The 25,534-nt window shown below is 54.3% G+C and overlaps 3 protein-coding genes across 8 annotated transcripts; 2 read left to right on the forward strand and 1 right to left on the reverse strand.

Moving 5' to 3' along the window:
- The first annotated feature begins 504 nt into the window (after positions 1-504).
- On the forward strand, positions 505-10,622 carry NT5C3B (5'-nucleotidase, cytosolic IIIB). Of its 5 annotated transcripts, XR_010659776.1 has the most exons (10): positions 511-569; positions 789-887; positions 1,492-1,561; positions 1,648-1,694; positions 4,087-4,172; positions 4,674-4,763; positions 5,838-6,000; positions 7,109-7,309; positions 8,123-8,784; positions 9,014-10,622. XR_010659776.1 is itself a non-coding variant. In XM_065911209.1 (9 exons), exons 1-9 carry the CDS (start codon positions 558-560, stop codon positions 8,031-8,033), a joined length of 861 nt encoding a protein of 286 aa, XP_065767281.1. In that variant the 5' UTR covers positions 507-557; the 3' UTR covers positions 8,034-8,114. The 5 variants fall into 5 exon arrangements, 4 of the variants coding, with proteins under 4 accessions (XP_065767279.1, XP_065767281.1, XP_065767282.1 ...); XM_065911209.1 differs by lacking the exons at positions 8,123-8,784; positions 9,014-10,622 and adding an exon at positions 7,941-8,114 and having other exon boundaries at positions 507-569; XM_065911210.1 differs by having other exon boundaries at positions 508-569; positions 7,109-7,313; positions 8,123-10,622.
- A 136-nt stretch (positions 10,623-10,758) lies between these two features.
- FKBP10 (FKBP prolyl isomerase 10) lies at positions 10,759-18,122 on the reverse strand. Its single transcript, XM_065911203.1, has 10 exons — positions 17,773-18,122; positions 15,061-15,206; positions 14,549-14,738; positions 14,291-14,436; positions 13,367-13,556; positions 13,091-13,236; positions 12,327-12,519; positions 11,859-12,001; positions 11,453-11,616; positions 10,759-11,148 (listed from the first exon to the last, which is right to left on the reverse strand). The coding sequence occupies exons 1-10, from the start codon at positions 18,015-18,017 to the stop codon at positions 10,963-10,965; spliced, it is 1,749 nt and encodes a 582-aa protein (XP_065767275.1). The 5' UTR covers positions 18,018-18,122; the 3' UTR covers positions 10,759-10,962.
- Positions 18,123-18,869: 747 nt separating this feature from the next.
- Positions 18,870-25,534, forward strand: P3H4 (prolyl 3-hydroxylase family member 4 (inactive)). Of its 2 annotated transcripts, none has more exons than XM_065911206.1 (8): positions 18,870-19,662; positions 19,793-19,945; positions 20,076-20,247; positions 21,189-21,317; positions 22,203-22,285; positions 23,184-23,267; positions 24,677-24,821; positions 25,120-25,534. In XM_065911206.1, the coding sequence occupies exons 1-8, from the start codon at positions 19,186-19,188 to the stop codon at positions 25,140-25,142; spliced, it is 1,266 nt and encodes a 421-aa protein (XP_065767278.1). In that variant the 5' UTR covers positions 18,870-19,185; the 3' UTR covers positions 25,143-25,534. The 2 variants fall into 2 exon arrangements, with proteins under 2 accessions (XP_065767278.1, XP_065767277.1); XM_065911205.1 differs by having other exon boundaries at positions 18,875-19,662; positions 22,203-22,348; positions 25,120-25,533.

Below are 25,534 nucleotides of genomic sequence, written 5' to 3' on the forward strand. Positions count from 1 at the left end.
CGGCACTTGACTCCCAGACAGAGTTCTGGGAAGCTAAGTCAGAGAAGGCAGAAGGAAGAAGTAAAGCTGATGAGCTTTCATTCTGGTCCACCTGTCCAGGGCCTTCCTGCCCTCTGGACGTGAGTCACCCATCTTCTGTGATGAGGAGCGAGTCCAGAGAAGAAAGCACTTTCCGGCTGTTCAACAGAACTCACTTATGTCTCCTTCACATCCCCTCCCTTCCTGTGGTCTTTCGATCATGCAAACTATAAGCCTGGAAATGATCACTCTGGTCAGGGTTTTTGCTCTACAAGGAATGGCACCCACGTACCCTCCACCTCTTGGGACCCTACCCGTCCTCTAACACAGGGCTCTCAAGCAGTCTGCACGCACAGCGCCGCGCGGCCCTCCAGAGGCAGCCTGCCTCTGCCAATCCTGCACCTAGCCCACCACTCTCGGGCTAGCCGCCTGCACCCCACCCCCCGCCCCCGGATCCGCCCGGGTCGGAAGCGGCGCCTGCGCAGTGCAGCCGCGAGGGCGGTCGTTGTGTCCACGCCGCCGACCGGCCCGCGAGCGCAATGGCGGAGGAGGTGAGGTGGGAAGAGGAGACCGGCGTGGGGCTGGCCCCGAACCCCCGGGCGCTCCGAGACCCCCAGCAGGCCGTCTGGGCCCCGCCTCGCCAGTGCGGCCCGTAGACCAGAGCCCCCACTCGCCCCCTGCGCCCCCTGCGCCCCCGGCCCGGCTTCGCGGGGCTCCCCTTGGGCCCTGCGCGGTGCTGGAATCAGCGGTTCTCTCGGGTCTCGGGACAGGTGAGCACCCTGATGAAGGCCACGGTCCTGATGCGTCAGCCCGGACGGGTGCAGGAGATCGTGGGCGCCCTCCGCAAGGGCGGGGGAGACCGCTTACAGGTATCGCGGGGGGCAAGGTCGGGGCGGCTGGGTCGGGTGCCGGTGGCTGGGGAGGTGGCCTGCCCTGGGCGCCTTACCGCGTTGCTGCAGAGGACGTGCAGGCAAGCCTTCAGCCTCTAGAAATAGCCAGGGACTTGAGGGCAAGCCAGTTTTGCCTTGGAGGAGAGCCCACCTGCCCGAAAACCTAGATTTCAGTATTCTCAAATTTCTTTAGACAGAAAGTACCCCACACCAGGCCTCCGGGTCTTGTTGTCCTCACTAGCGGAGGTTGGTGGGCTCCCCAAGAAGGTGCAGATGTGGAGATGAGCCAGAAGGAGGGGGCATCTTAAGGGAAACCAGGGCATTGAGATGGGTGCTATTGAAAGGGTAGAAGAGGTCCTGATTCTGCAGTCCCCATCCCCACCCTCCACGAGACTGGGTCTTCTCAGTGTTGGCACAGGTACTAGCTAGAATTGGTTCTTCCTTCCCTCTCCAGTCCTTCCTGACTTCCCCAGGGCTGTGCCTGCAGGCTGGGCATGGAACTGTTTGGATTTCCGTATTCATATTGATGCAGGGCTACACCGCAAGGTGCCTGTCTAGGCATCATCTCTCTTTTGCATTTCAGGTCATTTCTGATTTTGACATGACCTTGAGCAGGTTTGCATATAATGGAAAGCGATGCCCTTCTTCTTACAGTAAGTCATACACAAGCTTGCTTTATTGGACTTGACAGGATGATGGCTTCTAAGGGACAAGTAAAAGGAGTTCTTTATTTCTGCAGATATTCTGGATAACAGCAAGATCATCAGTGAGGAGTGCCGAAAAGAGGTGGGTTACTCCCTTCTTTGCTCAGAAACGGCTGGCATATGCGATGTCCAGTGGTTCTTGGTTAGGACCAAAAATTCCAGGGTCAAGACGGTAGAAGGTTAATTTTTTTAAAAAATTGTTGTTATCCTCAGGTGGACCTAGTCTTTTTGTGTGTGTGTGGCTTGTGTAATCGTAGGGGTTCCTGACCAGGGATTGAACAGGTCATGATGGACATTTCATTGGCAATGAAAGGGAGGAGTCCTAACCACTGGGCCACCAGGGAATTCCCAGGTGGACTTAGTCTTATACACTGAGAAAGCTTTTCCTTATTGTCCAAGACATGTGGTAATGGATGATTGGACTATGCTTACTGCTAGCTATAGAATTTACAGGAGACATTTTACTGCCTCCATTTAACAGATGGGGAAACAGAGACTTGGAGAGGTTTGAACAACTTACGGAAGGTCACACAGTAAGATGCAGAGCTTGGTTTTCCCATAGATCGGATTCTGTTCCCAAACTCTTTTTAACTGGATTATGCTGTTTCCTTGATAATATAAATTTTCTTGGTGCGTTAGCAGTTACCAAGAAAGACTTCTGAATTAATGTCTATGTATGAAATTCCCCATTTCCATAAGATGCATACAGATAATATAAGGCGATCCCTGTAGCCTTGGAGTTCATTTTACTTTGTTCCACGTTCTTGTCATCAATGTCCTTTTTGCCAGAGCAGAGCTGTGCTAACTGCTCGTTTCTCTTCTGAGCTCTTTCTTCTAAGTTACTGTATCATTAATTCCACTTGATTATGAAATTCACCCAATTGTGTACTAACTAAGCAGTTTGTTGGCTGGCCATGGTTGGTCAGCTCTTCTAGTACTCTGCATGATTACTGGCTTTTAGGATGGGCAGTGAACTATAGATAACCTTTCTATTTCTACACCTGTGTTTCTGGAGATGCCACTTGTAGCTTAAAGTAGACTCTGGCTCTACCACTGGTCACCTTTGGGAAGTCACTTTTTTGTCCCTCACATCCTCCATCATAGCAACTTCCAGAGAACTTCATCCACAGATAAAACAAAAGGTTTGGATGCCCTCTCTAGGATAAAGAAACTAGAGAAAACTAGGATTTCTGGTGTTGATGGGTTTCTGAAGAAATTCATAAAGCAAAATTTATGTAAAGAAATCTTTTTTCTTTTTAAAAATTTATATTCTGTTGAGTTCTGTTTTACTTTCAGAAGAATGTTCTCACATTCAAATAATTAAGAATCTTTAATACATTTTAGGGGCTTCCTGTCTTTGAATTTAACCCTCTTTTGGACTGATGGTTGGGGACTCCATTTGATCTCAATATTCTGAGACCATGCACGTATTAAAATTATAATTCTTCACTCTGTCCATTCCCATTTTTATTGGGCACTGTTACTAACTGAAACATGTGACACACATGATCCCTGAAGCAACCTCCCTAGAGTCTGGAGGGTCCAGGCACGTGGAAGGTGACCTTAGCCAGAGGAGGCACATGGAGATGCTCCCGGTGAGGTTGTCTACCTGACGTTGGCAGTGCAGTCGTTATCCCTGAACATACTACAGTACCCTAGCTCCACTAGAGCATGTTTTTTTTTAACCAGATCTATCTAAATTGCCCTGCTTTTAAAGATTGAGTTGCACTTAAATCTTTAAAAGCAGGGCAGTTGGGCTTCCCTAGTGGCTCAGACAGTTAAGAATCTGCCTGCAGTGCAGGAGACCTGAGTTCGATCCCTGGGTCAGGAAGATGACCCTGGAGAAGGGAATGGCTACCCACTCCAGCATTCTTGCCTGGAGAATTCTGAGGACAGAGGAGCCTGGCAGGCTACACTCGTGGAGTTACCAAGAGTTGGATATGACCGAGCAACTAACACTACTACTACTACTAAACTTGCAAAAGAAACAATTTTTGTGAAAGCAGTAGTTTGATGGGTTTGTTTTCTTTCTTTTTCTGACATAGCATTAAAATGAGTCCCAAACCACTAAAATGAAATGTGTTTTTATCCATGTGCTCCCCTGCCCCTAAGTTATCTTGCCTACTACCTGAGAAAGCATACCACATTTTAGGAAATACAGCATTAACTCAGTTCTTACTGATTAAGTGCTGATGCCTGGGCTAATTTATAACAGCAACAACGGCAACAAAATTCTAGATGTTACCTCACTACAAAACCTCTTTGTATTGTTGATACCTAGACCTCATTCTTTGGGGGGTGTGGGGGGGATGGAATGCAGAAGGATGGCCAGCTCTGAAGCTCCTGTGACTCCCTTATATGAAATTCCATCTTCTAGGTAACTGGTGACTTTTTTCTCATGCGGGACTGTAGGACTCTGCTGGGGAAAACTTGATATAGACTGATGACTTTTCTCTTCATTTTGGATGTCACAGCTCAAAGCGCTCCTTCACCATTATTACCCGATTGAGATTGACCCACACCGGACTATCAAAGAGAAGTTACCCCACATGGTAGAATGGTAAGTGCCGGTAGTGGTGAATGATGGCTTGGTCTGGCTTTGAAATCAGATGCAGGCTCCCTTACCTTACTGAATGCTCAGCTGAATGCCACAGTCCCAGCTATTAGAACAGATTGTCCAGACACAGACAGGTCACTCATGGCTGCTGCTGGATGAAGTAGGGGGCTCACTGAGAGTCCTTGGAGTAAACCAGAAGCCCCTTAGTTTGGGGGAATCAGTGCTTTGGGGCAATAACCTTCCTCAGAAAAACTAGTATCACTGGACAGAGTCCCAGAGAAAAGGTTCAGAAGAACTTTGGCATCAGCAGCAACTCACCCAGCTGTGGCCTACAGCATTGCTGTCTCACCCCCCTCCTTTAGGGACAACTAGGGTCCTGCAGGAAGTGACTCCAAGGAAGAGGATGAGGCCTCGATTGCCTCAGGAGACTCAGGCCTGCGATGGGAAAAGGCACTTTACTTAGTGATTTGAATTTAGGGCTCTGTGGGGGGGGTCTTTCTCCAGGTGGACCAAAGCACACGACCTCCTGTGTCAGCAGAAGATTCAGAAGTTTCAGATAGCCCAGGTGGTAAGAGAGTCCAACGCAATGCTCAGGTGAGCTGCCTGCTCTGGGAAACGCTTCTGCCAGACTGGAATGGGTTTGCTTACAAAGAGAGGCTGGAAAGGCGTGAAGAGGAGTTAGTTGCTGGAAGAGTCAGAAGTGACGTAGCTCCTTGAGGAGAAGATCTTGCTGTTCCTCTCTGGACTCAGCCAGAGAATTTTCTATCCTGGGGTGTGTCTGAGGACACACTCTGTTGGTAATGGATGTGGTGAAGATGCTCCATCTCCTAGAACAAACAGTGTCTTGGTAATTTTTCCCAGTGGTAAAAAGACTTATGGGGTCCCTGTGGTAACTGGTGTTCTTTATTCAGAGATGGGAGTTGGCTGGCCTGGGACCCTTGATCATCGGTGACCTTCAGAACTCAGCTCTCTCTGCTGGAGCGTTCTTTACTGGAGGAGGGATGGAGGCACGTAGAGGAAAGAGTCAGCACGGGTGCCTTCCCTCAAGGATTGTGTGTCCTGACTGGGGAGAGAGGCTAGCTTGTGGAAAGCCAGGAGAGTGGGCATGTGTAGACCCGGGTAGGTTGGGGGTGCTCCCCAGTGAAGCCATCCTAGGAAAGCCACCTGGTTGTATTTTGCTCAGGCAAAATCATCTAGAAACAAACAAACAAAAAAATGTGTTTATATGGTTTATATGAAGCTCAGGGACAGGGAAAGCAAATCAATGGTGATGTGAAGTCAAAATGGGGGCGGTGGCATCAACTGGGAAGGGACATGAAGGAAGCTTGACCTGGTGTGTATCACATGCATGTACACATGTTGTAAGTATTAATTGAGCTAAATACTTAAGATTAGTGCACGTTAATCATTTATTCTGTGTATTTTATACCTCAATTTAAAATGTTTTAGAGGGACTTAACTGGGTAGTCCAGTGATTAAGACTCCAAGCTGTCAATGTAGGAGCACAGGTTTGATCCCTGGTCAGGGAACTAAGATCTTGCATGCAGAGCAGTGCAGCCAAAAAAAAAAAAAAATGTTTAAAGAAAAATTTAAAAGATGTAACCCAAATAGAAAATAAAGGGCAGTAACAGAGGCGATGCGGTTTCAGAACCATTCATCTGGTTTCAGGGATGGATACAAGACATTCTTCAACACCCTCTCGCAGAACAACATTCCCCTTTTCATCTTTTCTGCGGGCATTGGGGATGTCCTGGAAGAAATTATCCGGCAGAGGAAAGTGTTCCACCCCAACATCCACATCGTGTCTAACTACATGGAGTTTGATGAAGATGTGAGCTGCATCTCATTAGGGCTGGGGTGGAAGAGGGGTGGGGACCGCCAGCCAGTGTGCTTCACCCTGAATGTTAACCGGGATGGGGAGCAGGAGGAGGGAGGGGAAGGTATGCTGGCTTTGTTGCCCTTGGCAGCTATTTATTTATTAACATGGCTAAAGATAGTTGCTTTTGAAAGACCCGTTCTTGAGTGTCTGGCTGACAGTGGGCTCTCTGCCAGGGAGGACCTAGTTTAGGGCTCAGCCAGGCCCTGTGTCACTGTCATGGGTCATGTGCCATCCTAGGTACTCAGGAGCTTGGACTTGGACTTGTTTTGCTTGAGCCAGAGGTAGGCTACACTGACTCACCCATGTTCTGACTTCCTCCCCTTAAGACCAAGGCTGGAATGTTCGTCCCTTTGACTTGTGGTTAGGGTGCGGCCCACAGCTGAGGTTAGCACACGTGTAGTCCGGGCAGTGCTTGTATCCCAGCTTCTTGCTTCCACCAGAGCGGGTGATCTACGATATTTGATGGCCTCTGTTAAAACCAGGGGCTGGAAACTTTTTTTGGAACTTCCTGGTGGTCCTGTGGTTAATTCTCAGTGCTTCCACTTCGGGGGCCTGGATTCAGTCACTGGTAGGGGAACTAAGATCTCCTAACCCTTGTGGCATGGCCAAAAAAAAAACCCAACCAAAGGGAAAAACTTTTTCCTATAAAAGAACAGATAGTAAGTATCTTACTAGGATCATTCACAACTACTCTGTCACACAAAAAAGCAGCCATAGACAAGATGTAAACAGATGGGCCTATAAATTAAATTCCAGTAGAACATGGAGAAAGAAATGGCAACCTACTCTAACGTTCTTACCTAGAGAATTCCATGAACAGAGGAGCCTGGCGGGCTATAGTCCATGGGATCACACAAAGTCAGATGGGACTGAACAACTAACACACACAGAACTTAATTTACAAAAGTAGTCCAAATCTGGCCCACGAACCCTAGCTTGCTGACCACTAGTCTGGACCGCAGTGACGTGTTGCCATCTGTGGCTTTCGTGGCAGACTGGAGAACTGGCCCTCGATGGGTCCCTGTAGCCCATCTGTCTGTCTCTCATCTTGATTACTTAGGGCTTCCTAAAGGGATTCAAGGGCCAGCTCATCCACACCTACAACAAGAACAGCTCTGTGTGTGAGAACTCCGATTACTTCCAGCAGCTTCAGGGCAAAACCAACATCCTCCTGCTGGGAGACTCCATGGGGGACCTCACTATGGCTGATGGGGTTCCTGGCGTGGAGAACATTCTCAAAGTTGGCTTCCTAAATGACAAGGTAGGTATGAGACCCGGGCTCTTCATGGCTGGCTCCTTCATTCCTGTTACGGGATATACACTGTGTGAACTATTAGAGGCACAGAGGTCAGACACAAGCCATAGTCTCCCAGGAAACAAGAGATACCCTGTGGTCAGAGCTGTACGCACAGCACAGGACATGATCTGGAGGTCAGAGCACATCATCAGAGCTCACGCTTACTGTGCTCACCTTGGGCCGGGAGCATCAATCCAGCTAATCTGTATAGTCATACTTTGAGGCAGTGACATTTTTACATTTTTACAAGTGTGGAAACTGAGGCAGGGGGATTAAGTAACTTGTCCAAGGTGACATAGTTTAGAAAGTGGTTGGGCTGATCACCAGTCCTAAATCTTACCTGTAAAGGCATGATTGAGATGGGGGATGTTGGTATTCAAGATGTGGCTTTATAATTTAGAGAAGGAAAACGTAGAAACAGACAAGGGGTTAATGGATGAAAACAAGATCGTAAAGGGGCACAGTATGGCATCAGGCTCGGCCAGCAGGTGCTGAAGGTTTTAAAAAATTCAGTCTAATCTACCTCATAGATTAGAGGTAACATCTGGTTTTTTGTCTCTTAATCCTTGTGACTGTCCTTTTGACACTGACCCAGGGGTTAATTGTGGCAACCTGCACCCACGACCATGTGTGTCTCCAAAGGACAGGGCCCGGTAACCCTGAACTCCTCTTGGGAGTCGCAGCTTGAAGGTGCTCCTCCCCAGCCCCTGGTGCGTAACAGCGGTCAGGGCAGAGGGCAGGGTGCTGGGGGACTCTTGCTCTCTGCTCCCCGGGCAGGTGGAGGAGCGGCGGGAGCGCTACATGGACTCATATGACATCGTGCTGGAGAGGGACGAGACGCTGGACGTGGTCAATGGGCTGCTGCAGCATATCCTGCAACAGGGTGACTGGATAGAGATGCAGGGCTCCTGAGCGCAGGCGGGCCCTGCAGGCTGCAGTGGGGAGGGGCCTCCCTGGAAGGCCGCTCTGCTCCTGTGCGTGCAGAGTCCTCCAGAGAACATTCCGGGCTGCCAGTGGCCGGGAGCCGCTGGCTCACACCCCTCCCTCCTCCTCTCCCCGGCTCCCTGGTTTTGTGTTCTCCAGCGGCTCGAGGGAGCCCTGCCAGGAGGGAGGACAGCGAAAGCTGTTCCAGGCGAACTGCGGACCTACGCAGTGTTAGCACTTTAGGAATCAGCTGGTCCAGGGAATCTTTTTTTCCCAGAATTTTTTTAACATGTGAAGCTGTTCTTCAAACAAGTCTAAGTCTAATATGTGAAACAGATCAAAAATTAAAAAAAAAAAAAAGAAAAAATAGCTGATCTGATTTGGGGGTCCGGGGTGGAGCAGAGCCTGTACCTCTTGGCTCCAAGGTGCAGGAACCTCCAAGACCGTGTTTGAAAAACCGTGTTTCACAGTTTGAAAACCACTGAATTCGCCCAGGAGACCCTCAGCACAGCCAGGTGTGTCTGTGGGGGTCGGCGGAGGGGCGCAGGCAGGGTTGGAAGGGTCTGGTTCTGACCTAAAATGGTTTAACTTCTCATGCAGCAGTTAAACTTGAGATTCCGTGGGGTCAGCTGGATCTGGCCGGTACTGTCTGCAGAGCCCCATCTTTATGGATTTCCTAAGGAGATCCATGTGAGTGTGGGTTTTCCCTGGTACCCCTGGCTCCTATCCTTCCTCCTCCTCCAGGGCCACTGAAATAGATGACTTCCCAAGAGTTGAGCCTGGGGAGCTGACAGTGCTCTGGGCAGAGTCAACTTCATTCCCTCTCCTGCCTGCCCAGCTGCTGGAAAGTCATGTTTATCTGCAGTCCTAAAAGGAAAGTAATGGGAGTGTTGACTGAGAGCTGGCTCCATGCTCCCAGAAGCCACAGGTGCTGTTTCATCCTCACTGTGACCGTGCAGGAGTGCAGGTCCACTTAGGAAGGACCAGTCCTTTGCCCAAAGGCTAGAGCTGGATGCTCTGGGACCAGGGAATATCAGTCACTGCAGCTGTGGGGAGCAGCTTCTCTCTCTTGGAGGGTCTTAGGTGAGAACTCTGTGCTTGTGGTTTTTGTGGGGGCAGTTCAGGGTGTGAGTCCAGGCTGCTCATTTTCTCTCCTGTGTACCTCACCCCCTCCTTAGATGGCTAGGGTCATCTCGCACTGGCCAGAGTCCAGCCAAGCAGATGAGGACAGATGGCCTGACTGGTGACTGAAGCGACTCCTTCCTCGACATGAGGTTTTGTCCAGTGGCTACAACTCTGCGTCCCCAATGCAGGGAGCCTAGGTTCAATCCCTGGTCAGGGAACTAGGTCCCACCACAGGCTTCAACTAAGAGTTCACAAGCCACAGTTAAGACCCACAGCAGTCAAAAAAAAAAAAAAAAAAAAGACATGAGGTTTGAACTCATTTACCTTTCTGACGAGGGGAAGACGCGTCAGGCAGATGGGAACAGCTGGCAGCCAGGAGGAGGGAGAGGTGGGAATATTGTATGAGAACTGATCTGAAAAGGAGAACCCAAACTGTGTGGTTTAATTCAATCCCTGAGCTTTGTACATCGTGTTTCACTTCAGGGACCTTGTTTTTTGTTTCCCATTGAGTTGGGGCAGTAAGGAGACCAGGATCCTATCCCCAGGCCTGGCCCACAGGCTCCTCTCCTCTGGACACTTAGCCTTCGATGGTGAGGGCCCCAGCTGAGCCTGAGAGAGGCAGGAGGCACAGACCCAGGGACAGCATCTTGAACTGAAGGGCCGTGGAGGCAGCCTGCTTTGGTCCCCTTCCTCTGGACGCGTGGGTCAAAGGGCCCCTCCCCCAGAAAGACCACATGCCAAGGCCTCTGGTTTAGTGTTTTATTTTGGCACAAAGGAGAAGGGGGGTCTGACACCAGTTTAGTCTTTGGAGTGTGCAGAGCTTTGCCCACCCCCCTGTCACCCCTCAGTCCCCAATGAGCCCCTCTTCCAACTTTCAGCCCTAAACCAAGGGTTTCATAGCTTTCAGATCCATCCAAGTAGGTTCCCTCATCCCCACCCCTTCATTTTTTTCTTGGCCCTTGGTCCCTGGAGAAGGCAACCTTCCTTAGGGATGAAAGGTGACCCAAAGCCCAGCTCTGATGTATAGCACCCTGGGAGCACTTTGGCCACCACCACACTGTGAAGGGGAATGGGACAGGTGAAGGTGAGGTAGGGTTGCCCTCCTGGAACCACCCCCTTTCCCTAGGAACCAGCCAGAGCTGATGGAGGAAAGCTGGGGGTTCATGTTCTTGGAGAGATGCCAGGACAGGAATACAGGCTGCAGGCAGGGGTTGAAGATGGTGAGGGTTGGAAATGAATGAGTTTGGTCTTGCTCAGTGGTGACAAGGAGGGGAGGTCTGAGTGAGGGGCGGCCAATCCCCACAGTCTACCATCCCCCTGGGTGGCTTTGTAATTCCAAAACTTCTAAGGAAGGGGCTTGGGGTTGGGAGAGAAAAACCGAATAGAGGTCTGTGCTGTGGATTTTACTTTCAGGCAGTGGGAAGACCAGAGTAGTCCCCTCTGGCTACTCTCTAGATGCTTCCAGACCTCATCCCGGCAGAGGGGAGGGTGGCTGTTGGGAAGCCAGCCCCACTGCCCACTGTCCCCTTCGACGTGGGCCTTTGCCTCCAGGCCCAGGCTTCTGCCCTTCAGAGTTCCTCATGGACCCGCTCCTGGTCTTCGTCCGACTTCAGCTTGAGCTCCTCGGCGGTGATCTTGCCATCCTGGTTGCGATCCTGATTCTGGAACATGTCTCCTATGGTTTTCTCAGGATCCTGGCCGGGCAGGAGGCGGCCTTTGCCCTCACTGACTTGAGCCTTGATGAAGGTGGAGAACTGCCGAGAGGGGAGAGCCAAGGGGAGGGGGAGAGAGTGTCTTGCCTGAGCAGCTGGGCTGGCCTTGGGATGGGCTCCCAGGAGGACTGAGAGGAGCTGGTGCTGTGTGGGGGGCGGGTGCTGGGCATGCTCGGGGTCAGGAAGCCAGAGGAAAAGGCGGGGACAAGGGGCTTAAGGCACAGTGAGCCACAGAGGGCCACAGATGCACTGGACACGTGCTGTGTTCTCATTAGACACCACCATGCTGGGGACTCCTGCTGGGTGACAGTGTGCAGTTAGGAGAAGGCGAGAACTCGTCACCCACCTCCTCCGCGGGGACCTCGCCATCCTTGTTAAGGTCCATGTGTTCAAACAGGTTGCCAGGAGGGTCCTCGTGCCACACAAACAGGTAGCCCGTGGGCAGCCCGTCCTCCCGGGACACCAGCTCCACCTCAAACAGCAGCACAGCACTGCCAGGGACCCCCCGGGCTGCAGGAGTGGGGAGCAGAGAAGGGGAGGGTCCGGGCCCCGCTTCACAGCCTGCCCAGCGCACACCCTGCCCACAGGCCTCAGCTGCCCGCTGGGGTGGCTGGAGAGTGGGGCAGGGCACGTTTACAGAACCACCCTACAGAACCACCCAGAAGGCTCCCCTCACTCCTCCCACCAGCCAGCAAGGCCCCAGGCGGGCAGGGGCAGAGGGAAGGAGAATTCAGGCCGTCTCGGCCCCTCACCTCCGCTCTCGCCATGTGCCAGGTGCGGGGGGACCACCAGCTGCCGCCTCTCTCCCACGCACATGCCCTGCAGGCCCGTGTCCAGGCCTTCGATCACTTTGTGGGCCCCCAGAGTCGCCTCCTGAGGGGCCCCGTAGTCATGGCTAGTGGGGAGAGCAGATTCCCAGGTCAGCACTCGCCCTGGTCCCTGGCAGGCCCGGCTCCTGAGTCATTCCTGGGGCCTGGGAGCAGAGGTAGGAGCGATCCCCTTCTCCTCCTGGCCCCGTCCTGCAGGGCAGCCCCTGCTCCCGCTGCCCTCCGCAGAGTGGAACCAGCCACTCCCCCTACTACCTATTTCACCCTCCCTTTGCCTCTGGAGTTAGGAATTTCAGCTTCAGTGGGAACTTAGGGGGTGCTCCTAGGAGGACCCCCCCCATGCCTGGCCCATGCCCACCCACCTGCCCAGCCCTGGCCCTGCCCTGGACCCACGAGGAGAAGAGCCTGGTGCCATCCAGCAGAGAGCAGTTGTAGTGGTAGCGAACAAAGTCCCCGAGCTTGGCCGTCTCGTTGCAGGTCTCCAGGGGCCGGGATAGCGTCTTGATTTCCACTGGATCCTCAGGATTGTGGAAGTCAATCACGTGGACGTCAAAGATCAGCACAGCAGAGCCAGGGATCTTGTCTCCTGGGGCCAGAATGGAGGCGTGGATCAGTTGGGGTCACGGAGGGGCTGCTCCAGCTTTCCACAGAGGCCCCTAGACTTCCCCGTCCTGGGATTCTAAGCAAGGATGGGATGGGATGTTTGTCCACGTGGTCAACTCTCATCATATACACTGTAGGGGTAAGGAGGCAGGGCAGGAGAGGGGAGGGGCATGCCAATTAGAAAACCCTTTACAGGTATATCTTGCAACCTCTCAGTGACTTACTCTGCTGATCAGTGTGATTAGTTCCATTTTACAGGTGAGCACACTAAGGTTTCCAGCAAAGCTGGGACTCAGATCCAGGTCTGTTTGCTTCCTAGAGTTATACCACCCTCCCTCCCCAAGCTCAGAAGTGAACTGCCCTTTTCCAGTGTGGAGGGGAGAAGCAGGGGACTGCCCCTGGAGGGAAGGATAAAGTCATTGCGCCAAGAGTTGGGTGGGGAACCAGTTTTTGTGATGAGAGGGGCAGAGCAGTGGCTGGAATCCCCCCACCCCTATTAGGGGTAGGTCAGGAGGAGCTGAGGTGTTGGCCTGGGGAACTGGGAGCAAGCCTACCAGTCCCGTTCTCCCCGTAGGCAAGGTGGGGGGGGATGGTGATCCTCCGGCGCTCCCCCATGCACGAGCCTTGAAGGCCTTGGTCCATCCCAGGGATGATGTAACCCTGCCCCACATAGGTATTGTAGGTGTGGTTGCGGGAGTAGCTGCAATACAAGGCGGGGGGCCAGTAAGGGAGTCACAGGGGCCCCACCCTGCCAGGCAGCTCTGAGCTGCCCCAGCCCCCAACATCCTCCTCAGGACCCCCTGCCCACTCCCCCACCCCCCGACCCGGACCTGGAATCAAAGAGAGTGCCATCCATTAGGGACCCGTTGTAGTGGTAACGCATGAAGTCCCCAGCCACGGCTCTCCGGACGCAGCCAGGTGGCAGCTCAAGTGTCTCCAGCTGGACAGTGTCTTTTGGGTTGTGGACATCAATCAGTAGGACGTGGAAGACCAGCGAGGCCTGCGAGGGGATCACAGTCCCTGGGGGAGGGATAGGGTTGAACCATACAAGTGGAGGACAGAACGGGGCTTCTCGACTCAGGAAGGCCTATGTGTGCACCACCCCAAAAGGTGCCAACCCTGCTTTCCAGAGCCCTTTCTGCTTCTTCCTATGCTTCTTCCCTTGTGAGGCTGAAGCCCTGCTTCTTCCCCTGTGAGGCCGGAGCTGGGTTTTCCCCAAGGCCACCACCAGCCCATATGAGCCTTTGTGTAAAGCAGAATAAAGCAGAATATGGGGACTTCCCTGGTGGTCCAGTGGTTAAGAATCTGGCCACCAATGCAGGTGACACAGGTTTGATCCTTGGTCTGGGAAGAGTGCATGTGCTGTGAGGAACTAAGTCCCTGCTCCACAACTACTAAGCCCACCTGAGGCAACTAGAGAAAGACTGTGAACAGCAAGAAAGACCCAGCACACTATAAATAAATAAATAAAATTTTAAAAGAGTAAAGTACTTCTTTTTTTTGGGGGAGTTATGCTCCATGGCTTGCAAGATCTTAGTTCCTCCATCAGGGATTGAACTCAGGCCCCAGTAGTGAAAGAGCCACTGGCCCACCAGGGAATTCTGATGCACCCCTTCTTAGTGAGGTGATCACCCAAGGCTATATTTCATCCCAATCTGCCTCCTTGGCTGCGTGTTCTTGTGCAATATTCAACCTGGACAACTGTACATGGCAGCCCGCTTATAGAGAATCCCAGAGTCCCTGCACGTCCTCACCATAGCCTTTCTCGCCATAGGCCAGGAATGGAGGGATGATGATCTTCCTTCTCTCTCCAGGACACATGCCCAGCAGCCCCTGGTCCATGCCCTTGATCAGCCAGCCAGAGCCCACGTAGGTGTCATAAGTCCCACCCTTACTGTAGCTGCAGAGAAGGAGGCAGAGGTGAGGCTGCTGTTGGTGGGAGAGGCAGGATGGCCCCGACTCCCACTGCATGCCACAATCCCCTGGATCCCGGGGCTCCTTCCAGCCCTTACCTGGTGTCGAAGGCGGTGCCATCCAGCAGTGTGCCATTGTAGTGGTAGCGCACGAAGTCACTGTCCTGGACCATCCGGGGGCAGTGGGGTGGGCGCAGCAAGGTGCTCACCTGCACGGTGTCCTCCTTGTTCCATACATCCAGCAGGACCACGTCGAAGTAGAGGGTGGCATCGGGGGGGATGAGCCCCGCTGTGAGGGTGAAGCAGCCCCCCGAGTAGGGGGTAGAGTGGAGGTCTCAGCATCCGGGGTTGGCCTTGCCCTCCACCACCCATAGGTCCCCTTCTCCTGAGTCAAGCGAGGATCCTACACAGGCCTTTCATTGTCGTTCCTCCCACCCCAGGGGCAGGGGACCCAAACATGAGTCCCAGGCTTGTTGCTATTCAGTCTGCGCATGCAGTGTGACCTTGGAAGGTCACTCTCCCTCTCTGAGCTTCTGTTTTCTGGCCCTAGGGTCCCTGCTTCTACCTCCTGATCTCCTCCATCCCCAGGTCTGGGCCCCAGCCCTCCTCACCCACGCCGATGCTGCCATAGCCCAGGTGTGGAGGCACAATGAGGCGGCGGCGTTCATTGACACACATGCCCATGAGGCCTCGGTCCATGCCAGTGATGAGGCGCCCCACGCCCACCACGATGGCCACCAAGGTGTGGCGGTCATAGCTGGGGAGAGAGGGGACAGATGCGATGCAGTGACCTCTGCTCATGATCACATACATGCCAGGGAGACACACACACACACACACAATCCCCCTCCCTACACACACGTGTCGATCCACAGGTTCCTTGTCTCCTCTTCAAGCCTTCCTGTTAGGTGGGCCGCAACTCCCACCTCAACAGGGTGGGCTGTGACAAAAGCAGGTCCCCGAGGAGGCCAGAGTGGGAAATACAGACACGAGGGGGCGGGGGGCGGCGGAGCAGGGGATTAGGGTTGGGGACACCAGTTATCCAGCAGGAAGAAATGCTAATGCCTGGCTTTTTTGTTGTTGTTGGTTGCACCATGGGGCATGGGGACATAGGGGGATCCTAGTTCCCAGGCCAGGGATCAAACCCTCACGCCCTGCACTGGGAGATTGAAGTCTTACCCACAGGACAGCCAGGAAAGTCTCAAAATGCTTGACATTCTGCATTCATTATGTTATTTAATCCTGTCCCCTGTGAAGTGGGCATTATTATTATTTTTGGCAGCACCACATGCTTTGTGGGTTCTTAGTTTCCCAACAAGGGACTCAACCCTGGCCATGGCAGTGGGGAATTTCCAAAATGGGCTTTATTGATGTCATCTTTCTTAGGAGAAAAGTTGAGACTTGAGAGACCAAGTGACTTGCCCAAGGTCACACATAATGTATGGTCTGTTGACCTCCACAGCCCACATGTGGGCCACTGAACCATCAATTCACGGACGAAAGGAAGGGGAAGTAGAGCTGGCCAGGGATAGGAATTGGTTTTCAATTTTGAAAAGGCCTATTCTAAAATTGCCACAGCTTTTGTTTTTGGTTACAGTTTTAACTTACAAGTTTTCTAAAATTAAGGAAGGATGAGAGATTGGCATTTTGATGGAAGGTGTCAAGAGTGGTGAAAGTCTTCCAAACTCAGCACTTCATGAACTGGGCCCAGCAGAGTCCCCAGCAGGGAGGTCATTCCTCAACTCCCAAACCCTCTTCCACTCAGTGGCCACAGGCTCAGAACTGTACTTCTGGCTACTCCCCAGGCCTCATTTTGCCCACTGAGATGGTCGCATGTCTGGCCTGCTCACGTCACAGAGCCCTTATGAAAGCTTGAGCAGAGCAAGAAGTTTCTACCAGTTAAACCAGAGTTCTCCCCAGAGTCAAGGCTAAGCTGTGCTGAAGCTGCTTGCAGACCATCAGGTCCTGTGTGAAGTTCACTTTCATTTATCATCTTGAGTCCTAACAGCAGCCTTAGGAAGTAGGGACTCATTTTTTCAGAATGCTTTTTGATATCCATTTTTCAGATGAGGGAAGTAAAGCTTAAAGAGGCAAGACTCCTTGTCCATGATTACAGTCTGGGTTTGAACCCAGGGTCTTGGTCTCAGGAGTTCGTGTTCTGCCTGGCTCTGAAGCCATGGCCCTTTTTTAAAAAATTAACTAGTTAATTATAATTTGGCTACACTGGGTCTTAGGTGCAGCATGCAGGCTGTGGCATGCGAACACTCAGTTGCAGTGGGTGGGATCTAATTCTCTGACCAGGGGTAGAACCTGGGCCCCCAGCATTGGGAGCATGGAGTCTTAGCCACTGGACCACGAGGGAAGTTCCCAGGGCCACTAATTTCTGCAGGCTGAAGTGTGTGTTTTGGTGGTCTCTAAGAGGGACTGACTGACTTCTTGTGGTGTGGTGTGGGGGCTTGTGTGTGTGACCTCCAGGACCCTAATTTTAACAGGCTGACCTGGTGTATAGCACTGCCCCCACTAAGAAAAATGAACTTGCTAGAGCAGACCAGAGGCTTGGACCAGACCAGAAGCCAGTCTCTCAAACCCCAAAGCTGGCAAGATGGGCGGCAGCACTGACCTGGTGGAGGCAAGATGGAGGGAGAGGGGGGGTGCGGGTTCAGGCGGAGAGGAGGCATGAAAACCCTCGGAGGAGCCCAGGGTGGCCTGTGTGACTGTGTGACACGTAGACGGACAGGTCCCCACACCAATCTGTGCCCTGCACTCCCTGATCCATCCTGCTGTTTTAGAAGGCCCACCTGCTTTACCCCACTGGCCCGCTGAAAACCCCCACTCCTTTCCCCGAAAACCTCTGCTTACTCCTTCTCTAAACACACTGAAACCTGGGGCTGGAACCACAAAGGGAGTCAACGTGGATGGAAAGGTAGAGGGTCCCAGGCTGAGATCTCTGGACGATTCGCATGCAGCAGGGACCATGCCCTTCCCCCACCTCTATGAATCAGGACATCCCCTCGTTGGCTTTAAATAAAACGCCGAGTTCCTATCGATTCTCAAGCACTTTGGGGGACAGAGGAGGCTGGTGTGAAAGCAAGTGAGGTCTTTTGAGAGGCGAAAGTTTCAAACTGAGGGCAGAGATGTCCGAGGAGAGGGAAGTCTAGGAGTCCTCCCACTCAGGGTCCTGTTTGGGGCTGGGGGATCGCGATGTGAGGAGGCGCATGCAGACACAGTTTAAAGGCGGCAACAAGGGAACCCTAAGACTGAGAGATCCTGGCCCCAAGCTCGGGGAAGAGAAATGGTGAGTCTGGGGGCACCCAAGTCGTTACCTCGAGTCAAATTTCTTGCCGTCCTCGAAAGTACCGTTGTAATGGTAGCGCACAAAATCCCCCATCTGCACTTCCCGGGGACAGACCCTGGGGATGTGGTACCTCTCGATAACCACGTCTTCCAGGGGGCCCCCGGCCGGGCTGGCGCGGCCCAGCCCCCTCCCCACGGCCTGCACCAGCAGCAGCAGCAACTGCAGCAGGGGGAGCCGGAGGAGGGTGTGGCTCGGGGGGCCCGCACGGAGCATGGTGCCTGCAGCTGGGACGGCCGGCAGTGAGGGCGAGAGAGAGCGCGGCGGCCGCCAGACTCCTTCCCCCTCCTCCCAGAGCTGGCTCCCCCTCTTCCTGCGCTCCATCCCCACCCCCGCCCTGGCTGGTCCACGTGGAATGGGGGCTGGGGAGGTTGAGCTGGCGGGGCGGGGGCAAGAGGCGTGGAACGGGAGGAGGAGGCCCCGGCCGCTGGAGTCGGAGGAAAGCACCGCTAAGCCCTCCAGATTTGCGCCCACCCCCACCCTGGGGGCCGAGAGACCTGGGGCCTGCAGGGTAGGGAAGTTCGGGAAAGTTGAGACCGCGGAGCCGACGGAAAAAAATAAAAAAGTTCCTAGTCTTTTTTTTTCCTGGAGCCCCCCGGGTCCTAAAGCCGGGCTGAGGCATTCCTTGTTTCTTTGGGAGACAACCCCCAATTTAGGCCTCTTCAGGTGACTGGTGAGGCTCCAGAATCGGGGGCGGGGAGGCGATCTCAGTGCTCCCTCCCACCCCTCTGTCCCAGGGACAGACGCTCCCGAAACGAGCTGCTTTGTCCTGCAAAAGCTGGACTGCCAGAGGACTTTAACGTGCGGATAGGGATCGAATAGGAGGTGGTGAGAGTGGAGGGTGTGCAGGGTAGAACCAGGGATGTGCCTCCCTGTCGCGGGCTGCAGGGTACCCTTGGGGTCACTTCCTGGGGGCTGGAGGTGGGGAGTGAGCAAAAGGACCACTGTGATGGATGGAAGAGTAGGTTTCAGGGGTTGGGCAAGCTAGAGGGAGGTGACACTTCCCTCAATTTCTCTATCTTAGGGCGGGGGTGGGGGAGAACGCCTTTGCGTGGGAGGGGCTTTCTGGGCTCCCCATCCCTGCCGGAAGCCTTCCGCAGAGTCACAGCGTCAGCCAAGGGGAGGACCCCCAAGGGCAGGAGGTCAGGGACTCAGAATAGTGTCGGCTGTCTGAAAAGAGTGGAGATCCCTCGGGCCCTTGGGGGATCTGACTCAAGCTACACCCCGCCTCGCAGCCCCCCACCACGCCACCGACCCCAGTGCCCGGCGCTAAGACCCAGCGGGCGCGCCGGCCAGGCCCGGGCCCCAGAGCCCGCCGGCCAGCCCGCCAGCGGGACCGGGACGCCTGCTCGCGGCTAGGAGAGCCGGCCGGCGCGGAGCGGGCATGGCTCGGGCGGCGTGGGGGCTGCTGTGGCTGCTGCTGGGCAGCGCCGGGGCGCAGTACGAGAAGTACAGCTTTCGGGGCTTCCCGCCGGAGGACCTGATGCCCCTGGCCACGGCCTACGGGCACGCGCTGGAGCAGTACGAGGGCGAGAGCTGGCGCGAGAGCGCGCGCTACCTCGAGGCGGCGCTGCGGCTGCACCGGCTGCTGCGGGACAGCGAGGCCTTCTGCCACGCCAACTGCAGCGGTCCCGCGCCGCCCGCCACCGCGCCCCCGGGCCCCGTGACCCCCGAGCCCGACGGCGGCGACGAGTGGGCCCGCGAGCTGCGGCTCTTCGGCCACGTCCTGGAGCGCGCCGCCTGCCTGCGGCGCTGCAAGCGTTCGCTGCCCGCCTTCCAGGTGCCCTACCCGCCGCGCCAGCTGCTGCGCGACTTCCAGAGCCGCCTACCCTACCAGTACCTGCACTACGCTCAGTTCAAGGTGCGCGCCGGCCGCCCCCTCGGGTCGCGAGGAGCGCGGCTCTCACCCAGCAGCCCGACCGCCGATTCCTCGCGCGCGCTCCGGGCGGCGGACTCCGGCTCTGCTGACCCGCTCGGTCCCCACCCCGCAGGCTAACCGGCTGGAGAAGGCTGTGGCCGCGGCCTACACCTTCCTCCAGAGGAACCCTAAGCACGAGCTCACCGCCAAGTATCTCAGCTACTATCGCGGGCTGCTGGACGCCGCCGACGAGCCTCTCACAGACTTGGAGGCCCAGCCCTACGAGGTGGGATGGCGGGGGTAGGACCGGCCCCGACGTAACTCCTTGAGTCCCGCGTTGCGTCCTGGCATAGCGCCGATGGAGGAGGGGGAGGGTTGGAATCCCCTTGACCCCCCTGCGCGTCCCCTCCCTCCAGGCGGTGTTCCTCAGGGCTGTGAAGCTCTACAACAGCGGAGATTTCCGCGGGAGCGCCGAGGACATGGAGCGGGCCCTGGCTGAGTACCTGACTGTCTTTGCCCGCTGTCTGGCTGGCTGCGAGGGGGCCCACGAGCAGGTGGATTTCAAGGACTTCTACCCAGCCATAGCAGGTACATCCCACCCAGACCCCAGTGGGCATCCCTCACACCCACAGGGCCCAGAACTCCTGAGGCCCCTTGACACAAATATTCATTCCACACGCATTTATAGAGGCCTCCTAAGTGCTTAGGGCTTCCCTGGCGGCTCAGACTGTAAAGAATCTGCCTGCAAAGCAGGAGACCTGGGTTCGATCCCTGGGTTAGGAAGATCTCCTGGAGGAGGAAATGGCAACCCACTACTCCTGTATTCTTGCCTGGAGAATTCCATGGACAGAGGAGCCTGGAGGGTTTCAGTCCATGGAGTTATAAAAAGTCAGACACAACGGAGTGGCTAACACTTTCTTAAGTGCTTGGGAGGCAGACAGGCATAAGTTGTTATCCGGACCCTCAGAGCCTTCAGTTGGCTGAGAGAGGCCCACAGGACATCTGCCACCCTGGGTACAGAAGACTCAGCGGGGAGTGTCCAAGGCTGGGTGCAGTGAGGAGTGACTTCCCGAAAGGATCTGGGGAGGTTGGGTCCATGGACCTTCCAGACAGAGGGCAATGTAGGTGCCAAGGTGGGAATCAGCCTAGCGCGGGGGCGGCGGGGGGGGGGAAGCAGTTTGGGGCCAGAAATACAGCTGGCCTGGGGATCCCTAAAGGCGGAGTCTATCACAGGGGCAGAAAGGACTGTCCTGAGCTTCTGTATTGGGCTTTAGTCCCACCTCCAAACCTCACCTGCCATTCTTCCAGAGAGCCCTGGCTTCCTGTGGCTTTCGGGTGGCAGGTCAGCTGTGGGCGTGGTAAGTCAGCCCAGTCCACAGTAGTCTTCCTCAGCATCTCTTGTCACTTTACTGTCTTGTGACATCAGCGGACAGAGCTGGGGTTGGCGGTCATCTCTGTCATCCCCGTGTGCAGGCTGGAGCTGCTCAGCACACCAGCTCCTCACTGCTGCCTCCCCCCCACCCCCAAAGATCTCTTTGCAGAATCCCTGCAGTGTAAGGTGGACTGTGAGGCCAACTTGACCCCCAATGTGGGCGGCTACTTTGTGGAGAAGTTCGTGGCCACCATGTATCACTACCTGCAGTTTGCCTACTACAAGTGTGAGCCTCCCGATGGGCTTGGGGCGAGGGGAAGCACTGCACTAGGAGGGAAACCAAGTCAGGATTGAGGATCCCTGGTGATGGGAGGGTGGTGGGGGCAGGTGAGAAGCTGGCAGGAAGGAACAGAGAGCCTGGGAGAACAGAGAACAGAATTCTCTGGGGAGAATTCGAGGGCCTCTTAGATGAAGGACTAGATAGTCAACAACTGCACAGCACTCAACAGTTTACAGAGCCCTGCCACATCTGTTTATCTCACTGGATCCTCTCACAAACCACCAGTAACTGATGTTACTGGACCCATTTTTCAGATGAGGAAGCCGAGGCTCACAGATGGCAAGGGGCCATGAGTCAGTCTCCTGGCTAATAAAAAGTAGCACCAGGGCTTAAGGCTCTCCTCACTTGAGGGAGATTTTGGCATCAGCTGAGGCTAAGAAGGTCAGTCTCCAGCGTGTCTGCAATTCAGAGATGCCAAAATTCAGACAGGCTGGAGTTGGAGAGGAAGAACTGAAGGACAAGGGTTCAGGAGACCCTTTGGGGTCCCATTGGCAAAAAGATTGGAGGCTGGGACAACTGCCTCTGATTCCCCAGTGCCTTCATTTTCCAACTGTGAATTTGACCAGTTTACCTAACCTCTCTGTGCCTCGGATTTCTTGTCTGTAATATGGGGATGACAATAACAGTGAGGCTTGAGTCAGTTACACAGGGCATCGGGTAATTGCTCAATACACTCTAGCTTGTGTTGTTATTGAGTAGGATATTCTGGGAGGCAGCTGGGGATCCAGGGGCACTGGACTAAATCGGCAGCTGGGGACGGGTTAGGTGAGGGTCATCCCTGAAGGAGGGGGACGTGCCAGGGGCCACTCCTCACTCTTGTTCTACCTGCAGTGAACGATGTGCGCCAGGCTGCCCGCAGTGCCGCCAGCTACATGCTCTTCGACCCGGAAGATAATGTCATGCAGCAGAACCTGGTATATTATCGCTTCCACAGGGCCCGATGGGGCCTGGAGGAGGAGGACTTCCAGCCCCGGGAGGTGGGCATCGCCACGGCGTTCTCAGAACCTATGATTTGATTTTTTAAAATTCCTGGCTTACTCCAATGGCAGGATGAGAAATAAAAAGAAAGAATTTGGGTTGTGGTTGGAGTCTTAGGTTCAGACCCACCAGCTGTGTGGTCCTGAGAACACTACTGATTTTTTTTTTTAATTTATTTACTTACTTATTTGGCTGCACCGAGTCTTGGTTGTGAAATGCAGGATCTTTAGTGGTAGCATATGAACTCTTTATTGCGGGATGTGGGATCTAGTTCCCTGACCAGGGATCAAACCTGGGCTCCCTGTATGGGAAGCATGGAGTCTTAGCCACTGGACCATCAGGGAAGTCCCCTATTACCAACCTTTTCTGAATCGGTTGCCTCACCTGCAAAATGGGCGTGGTCCAGCCTACCTCTTCAGCACAGCACCTGGGATGTGGGAGGTAAAAAGTATCTGTCTGTCCCTGCCTGTTACCTCGCCACTCTCCCCACCCTCACTGCTCGCCTTTGCCCTTCTTCCCCAGGGACCTTCTAACCTGAATCACCTGAGGAAACCCCTTGGGAGTCTGGGCATGACTTGCAAAAATACCTCTTGGTTTCCTTGTCAGTGGCAGACATTGCTTATCGATTGAGGCACTCTTTCTTACTGAGCCCTCAGAATCCTTCTTAACCCAGCATCAAGCAACTGCAGTTTTTTGATCTGCATGTAAACTGACACCCATTTCCTGCTCCTAGAACTAGAAAAGGACCAGAGGACTCAGAGTCTAGGAGCTCTGGCTCCTCCACCATCTGACAGCAGGAGGCCTTTATCACCTGTTTTTCTTCCCTCCTCCCAGGAGGCCAGGCTCTACCATAACCAGACAGCTGAGCTTCGAGAGCTGCTAGACTTCGCACACATGTACCTGCAGTCAGATGATGAGGTAAGGCGGCCTTTGTCCTACAGGCCTGCTGGGCCGCTGTGCCAAAGCTCAGCCACTAGCCTGGCAGTCAGCTGTTGTGAGGCAGGGACATTTCACCTGTGCCTTATTTATACCTGCCCTTCTCTCCCTGCTCCATGTTCTCATGCCCCACTTCTCTACATGTCTGTATCTGGCTTCTCCTTGACCCAGGTCTGATGGTGCCTCCTCTAGGAAGCCCTCTCTGCATGTCCTGTCTCTGTCTTCTGGGTTTGCTGTGGCCATTCTAACCCTCTGTGCCTCCCTGGACCAGAGTTATTTGCAGCCCTCATCCGTCTCACTCCACCCCTTTCTCCAGTCAGTCTCCTAGAGAACTGTGCTCCGGGACAGGGGCTAGCTTATTCCCAGTCCTCCCACAGCACACGGCACACAGCTGGTTCTCAGAAACTGAATCTGAATGAACCACTGAATGAATGAATGAATGAACACAGTACACCAGGAAGGAAAAACCCCCAGTGTGTTATCACATTGATTCTAAATGAGGGTTTGAGAGTCTGAATTCTAAGGTGTTGCTGCCCAGTACTTATTCATCCATCCTCTTCACTGTTCATGTACCCATGCCCCCCACCCCTCATCAAACAGGGGGCTGGGTCTGCACTGTGAGTCCCCAGGCTTTGGTGCTCACCAGACTTGGCTCCACCATATCCCAGTTGGGCAGCCTCCAGGCCAGGCTTAAGTAACCCTCAAACTTCCATTTCTTCATCCATTGAATGGGGAGAAAAATGCCCGTCTCATACCGTTGTGGTGAGAATTAAATGAGATCCACGATGTGAGGCATTTAGCGTACAGCTGGCACGTGGTAGGTGCTCAGGGGCTAGTAGCTGTTTTGATTACTGTTATTTATTGTCTGCTGTTTGCCAGACTTTGTGACTGGGGCTGAAAGGCACAGCCCCTCACCTAAGCAGCTCATTTAGTGTAGTGCAATGAGACAGGTCAGCTTGGGGCACTCCCAACCCAGCATCAGCAGCAAGGACCACATCCTGGAGCTGATGCCTGGTATTGGAGGGATAAACAAGAGCACAGGGGAGTAAAGGCGTTCCTGGCTTCAAAACAGCCTGAGCAGACAGTATTCACAGACAAGTGGTATTGCCCAAGTATTTATGCTTAAAAGGTGGGCTGTGGAGAGGGAGATGCTTCCACTAACCCTGAAGCTCTGCCGGTGGAGCTCATGCATCAGTTCAGGGACGGGGCAGCTTGGGATCAGGACTTTGGGAGAAACCCTCAAGTCATTCCTGTGTGAGATCTTGAGTGAAGCTGGGAAGGGGGGGTTTGGGACTGAGACGGGATGGGAGGGCCCCTTGGCCAGGAAGGGAGCTGATCTGGGTTTGTGCCTGTTGTGACCTGGTTTCTCCATCCATCCTGGGCTGCTCTAGATGGAGCTGGAGGAGACAGAACCACCCATGGAGCCTGAGAAGCCCCCATCTGATGCTGAGTTTGAAGGGGAGGGTGACTACGAGGAAAGCATCTATGCTGACTGGTGGCAGGAGCCAGATGCCAAGGGCGACGAGGCTGAGGCTGGTCAGTGACTAGTCCTGGTGGACGGGTAGGGGTGCAGCCTGGGCTGGAGGTGAGGGACAGAAGGCTCTGGGCACTGGACTGCAGAGGGTGCTGGCACTTCTCCTTTGGGGGTTTCCAGCCTGTTAGCAACCCCTGTCCCACCTGGTTGAGGGGTGGGGGAGCATCCTTCCTGGAGCAGGAACCAGCTGAGACCTGCTCCCTGGGACCCCCTGCCTGCACTACCTCTCCCCAGGACAGCACCCAGATGCCTGTTGATGATGAGAAGGCTAACCCCAATGCCCTCTCCTTTCATTTTCAGAGCCAGAGCCTGAATTACCATGAGAAGAGGCCCCCCTGCCCCCCTCAAGAGCTTGGGAAGCCTGGGTCCAATAAGAACTATTTATTAAACATGTAAAATGGACAGAGCTGACCAGGCCCCATCCTGTCCCACCTGTGAGCACTGCTCCCCAGACCCCTCCTGCCTCCTCTCTGGGTCTCTGGACCACAGGATGGTGGTGCTGCAGCTGCTGAAGGCCTGCCCTCCTCCCAGTGTCCTCCCCACCCTGTGGGGACAGTCTCCTGGAGAAGATTCCAGCTCTCCCGAGCTGGGTCTCAGCCTGAACTGCACACACAGCTGAGGGGCAACTGGCATCATGAAGAGCACTGGACCAGGAGTCCCGCCGTTGGTTCCTGGCACACAGGCAGTGGGTGCTCAATAAACATTTCTTGTTAAA

The sequence above is a fragment of the Muntiacus reevesi genome, chromosome 18, assembly GCF_963930625.1.
Source record: "Muntiacus reevesi chromosome 18, mMunRee1.1, whole genome shotgun sequence".
NCBI classification, from domain to species: domain Eukaryota; kingdom Metazoa; phylum Chordata; class Mammalia; order Artiodactyla; family Cervidae; genus Muntiacus; species Muntiacus reevesi.

Bases quoted from the DNA above. Each gene is read 5' to 3' on its own strand.
- NT5C3B (XM_065911207.1), top strand. The intron at 888-1,491 runs GTATCGCGGGGG...TTTGCATTTCAG, and splicing joins GCGGGGGAGACCGCTTACAG to GTCATTTCTGATTTTGACAT. The intron at 4,764-5,837 runs GTGAGCTGCCTG...ATCTGGTTTCAG, and splicing joins GAGTCCAACGCAATGCTCAG to GGATGGATACAAGACATTCT.
- FKBP10 (XM_065911203.1), bottom strand. From the start codon at position 18,017: ATGCTCCGTGCGGGCCCCCCGAGCCACACCCTCCTCCGGCTCCCCCTG. The intron at 14,437-14,548 runs GTAAGGGCTGGA...CCTTCTCTGCAG, and splicing joins GGCACCGCCTTCGACACCAG to CTACAGTAAGGGTGGGACTT. The intron at 11,617-11,858 runs GTGAGGGGCCGA...CCACTCCTGCAG, and splicing joins GGCACATGGCGAGAGCGGAG to CCCGGGGGGTCCCTGGCAGT.
- P3H4 (XM_065911205.1), top strand. From the start codon at position 19,186: ATGGCTCGGGCGGCGTGGGGGCTGCTGTGGCTGCTGCTGGGCAGCGCC. The intron at 22,349-23,183 runs GTGGGCATCGCC...CCCTCCTCCCAG, and splicing joins AGGACTTCCAGCCCCGGGAG to GAGGCCAGGCTCTACCATAA. The intron at 24,822-25,119 runs GTCAGTGACTAG...TTTCATTTTCAG, and splicing joins GGGCGACGAGGCTGAGGCTG to AGCCAGAGCCTGAATTACCA.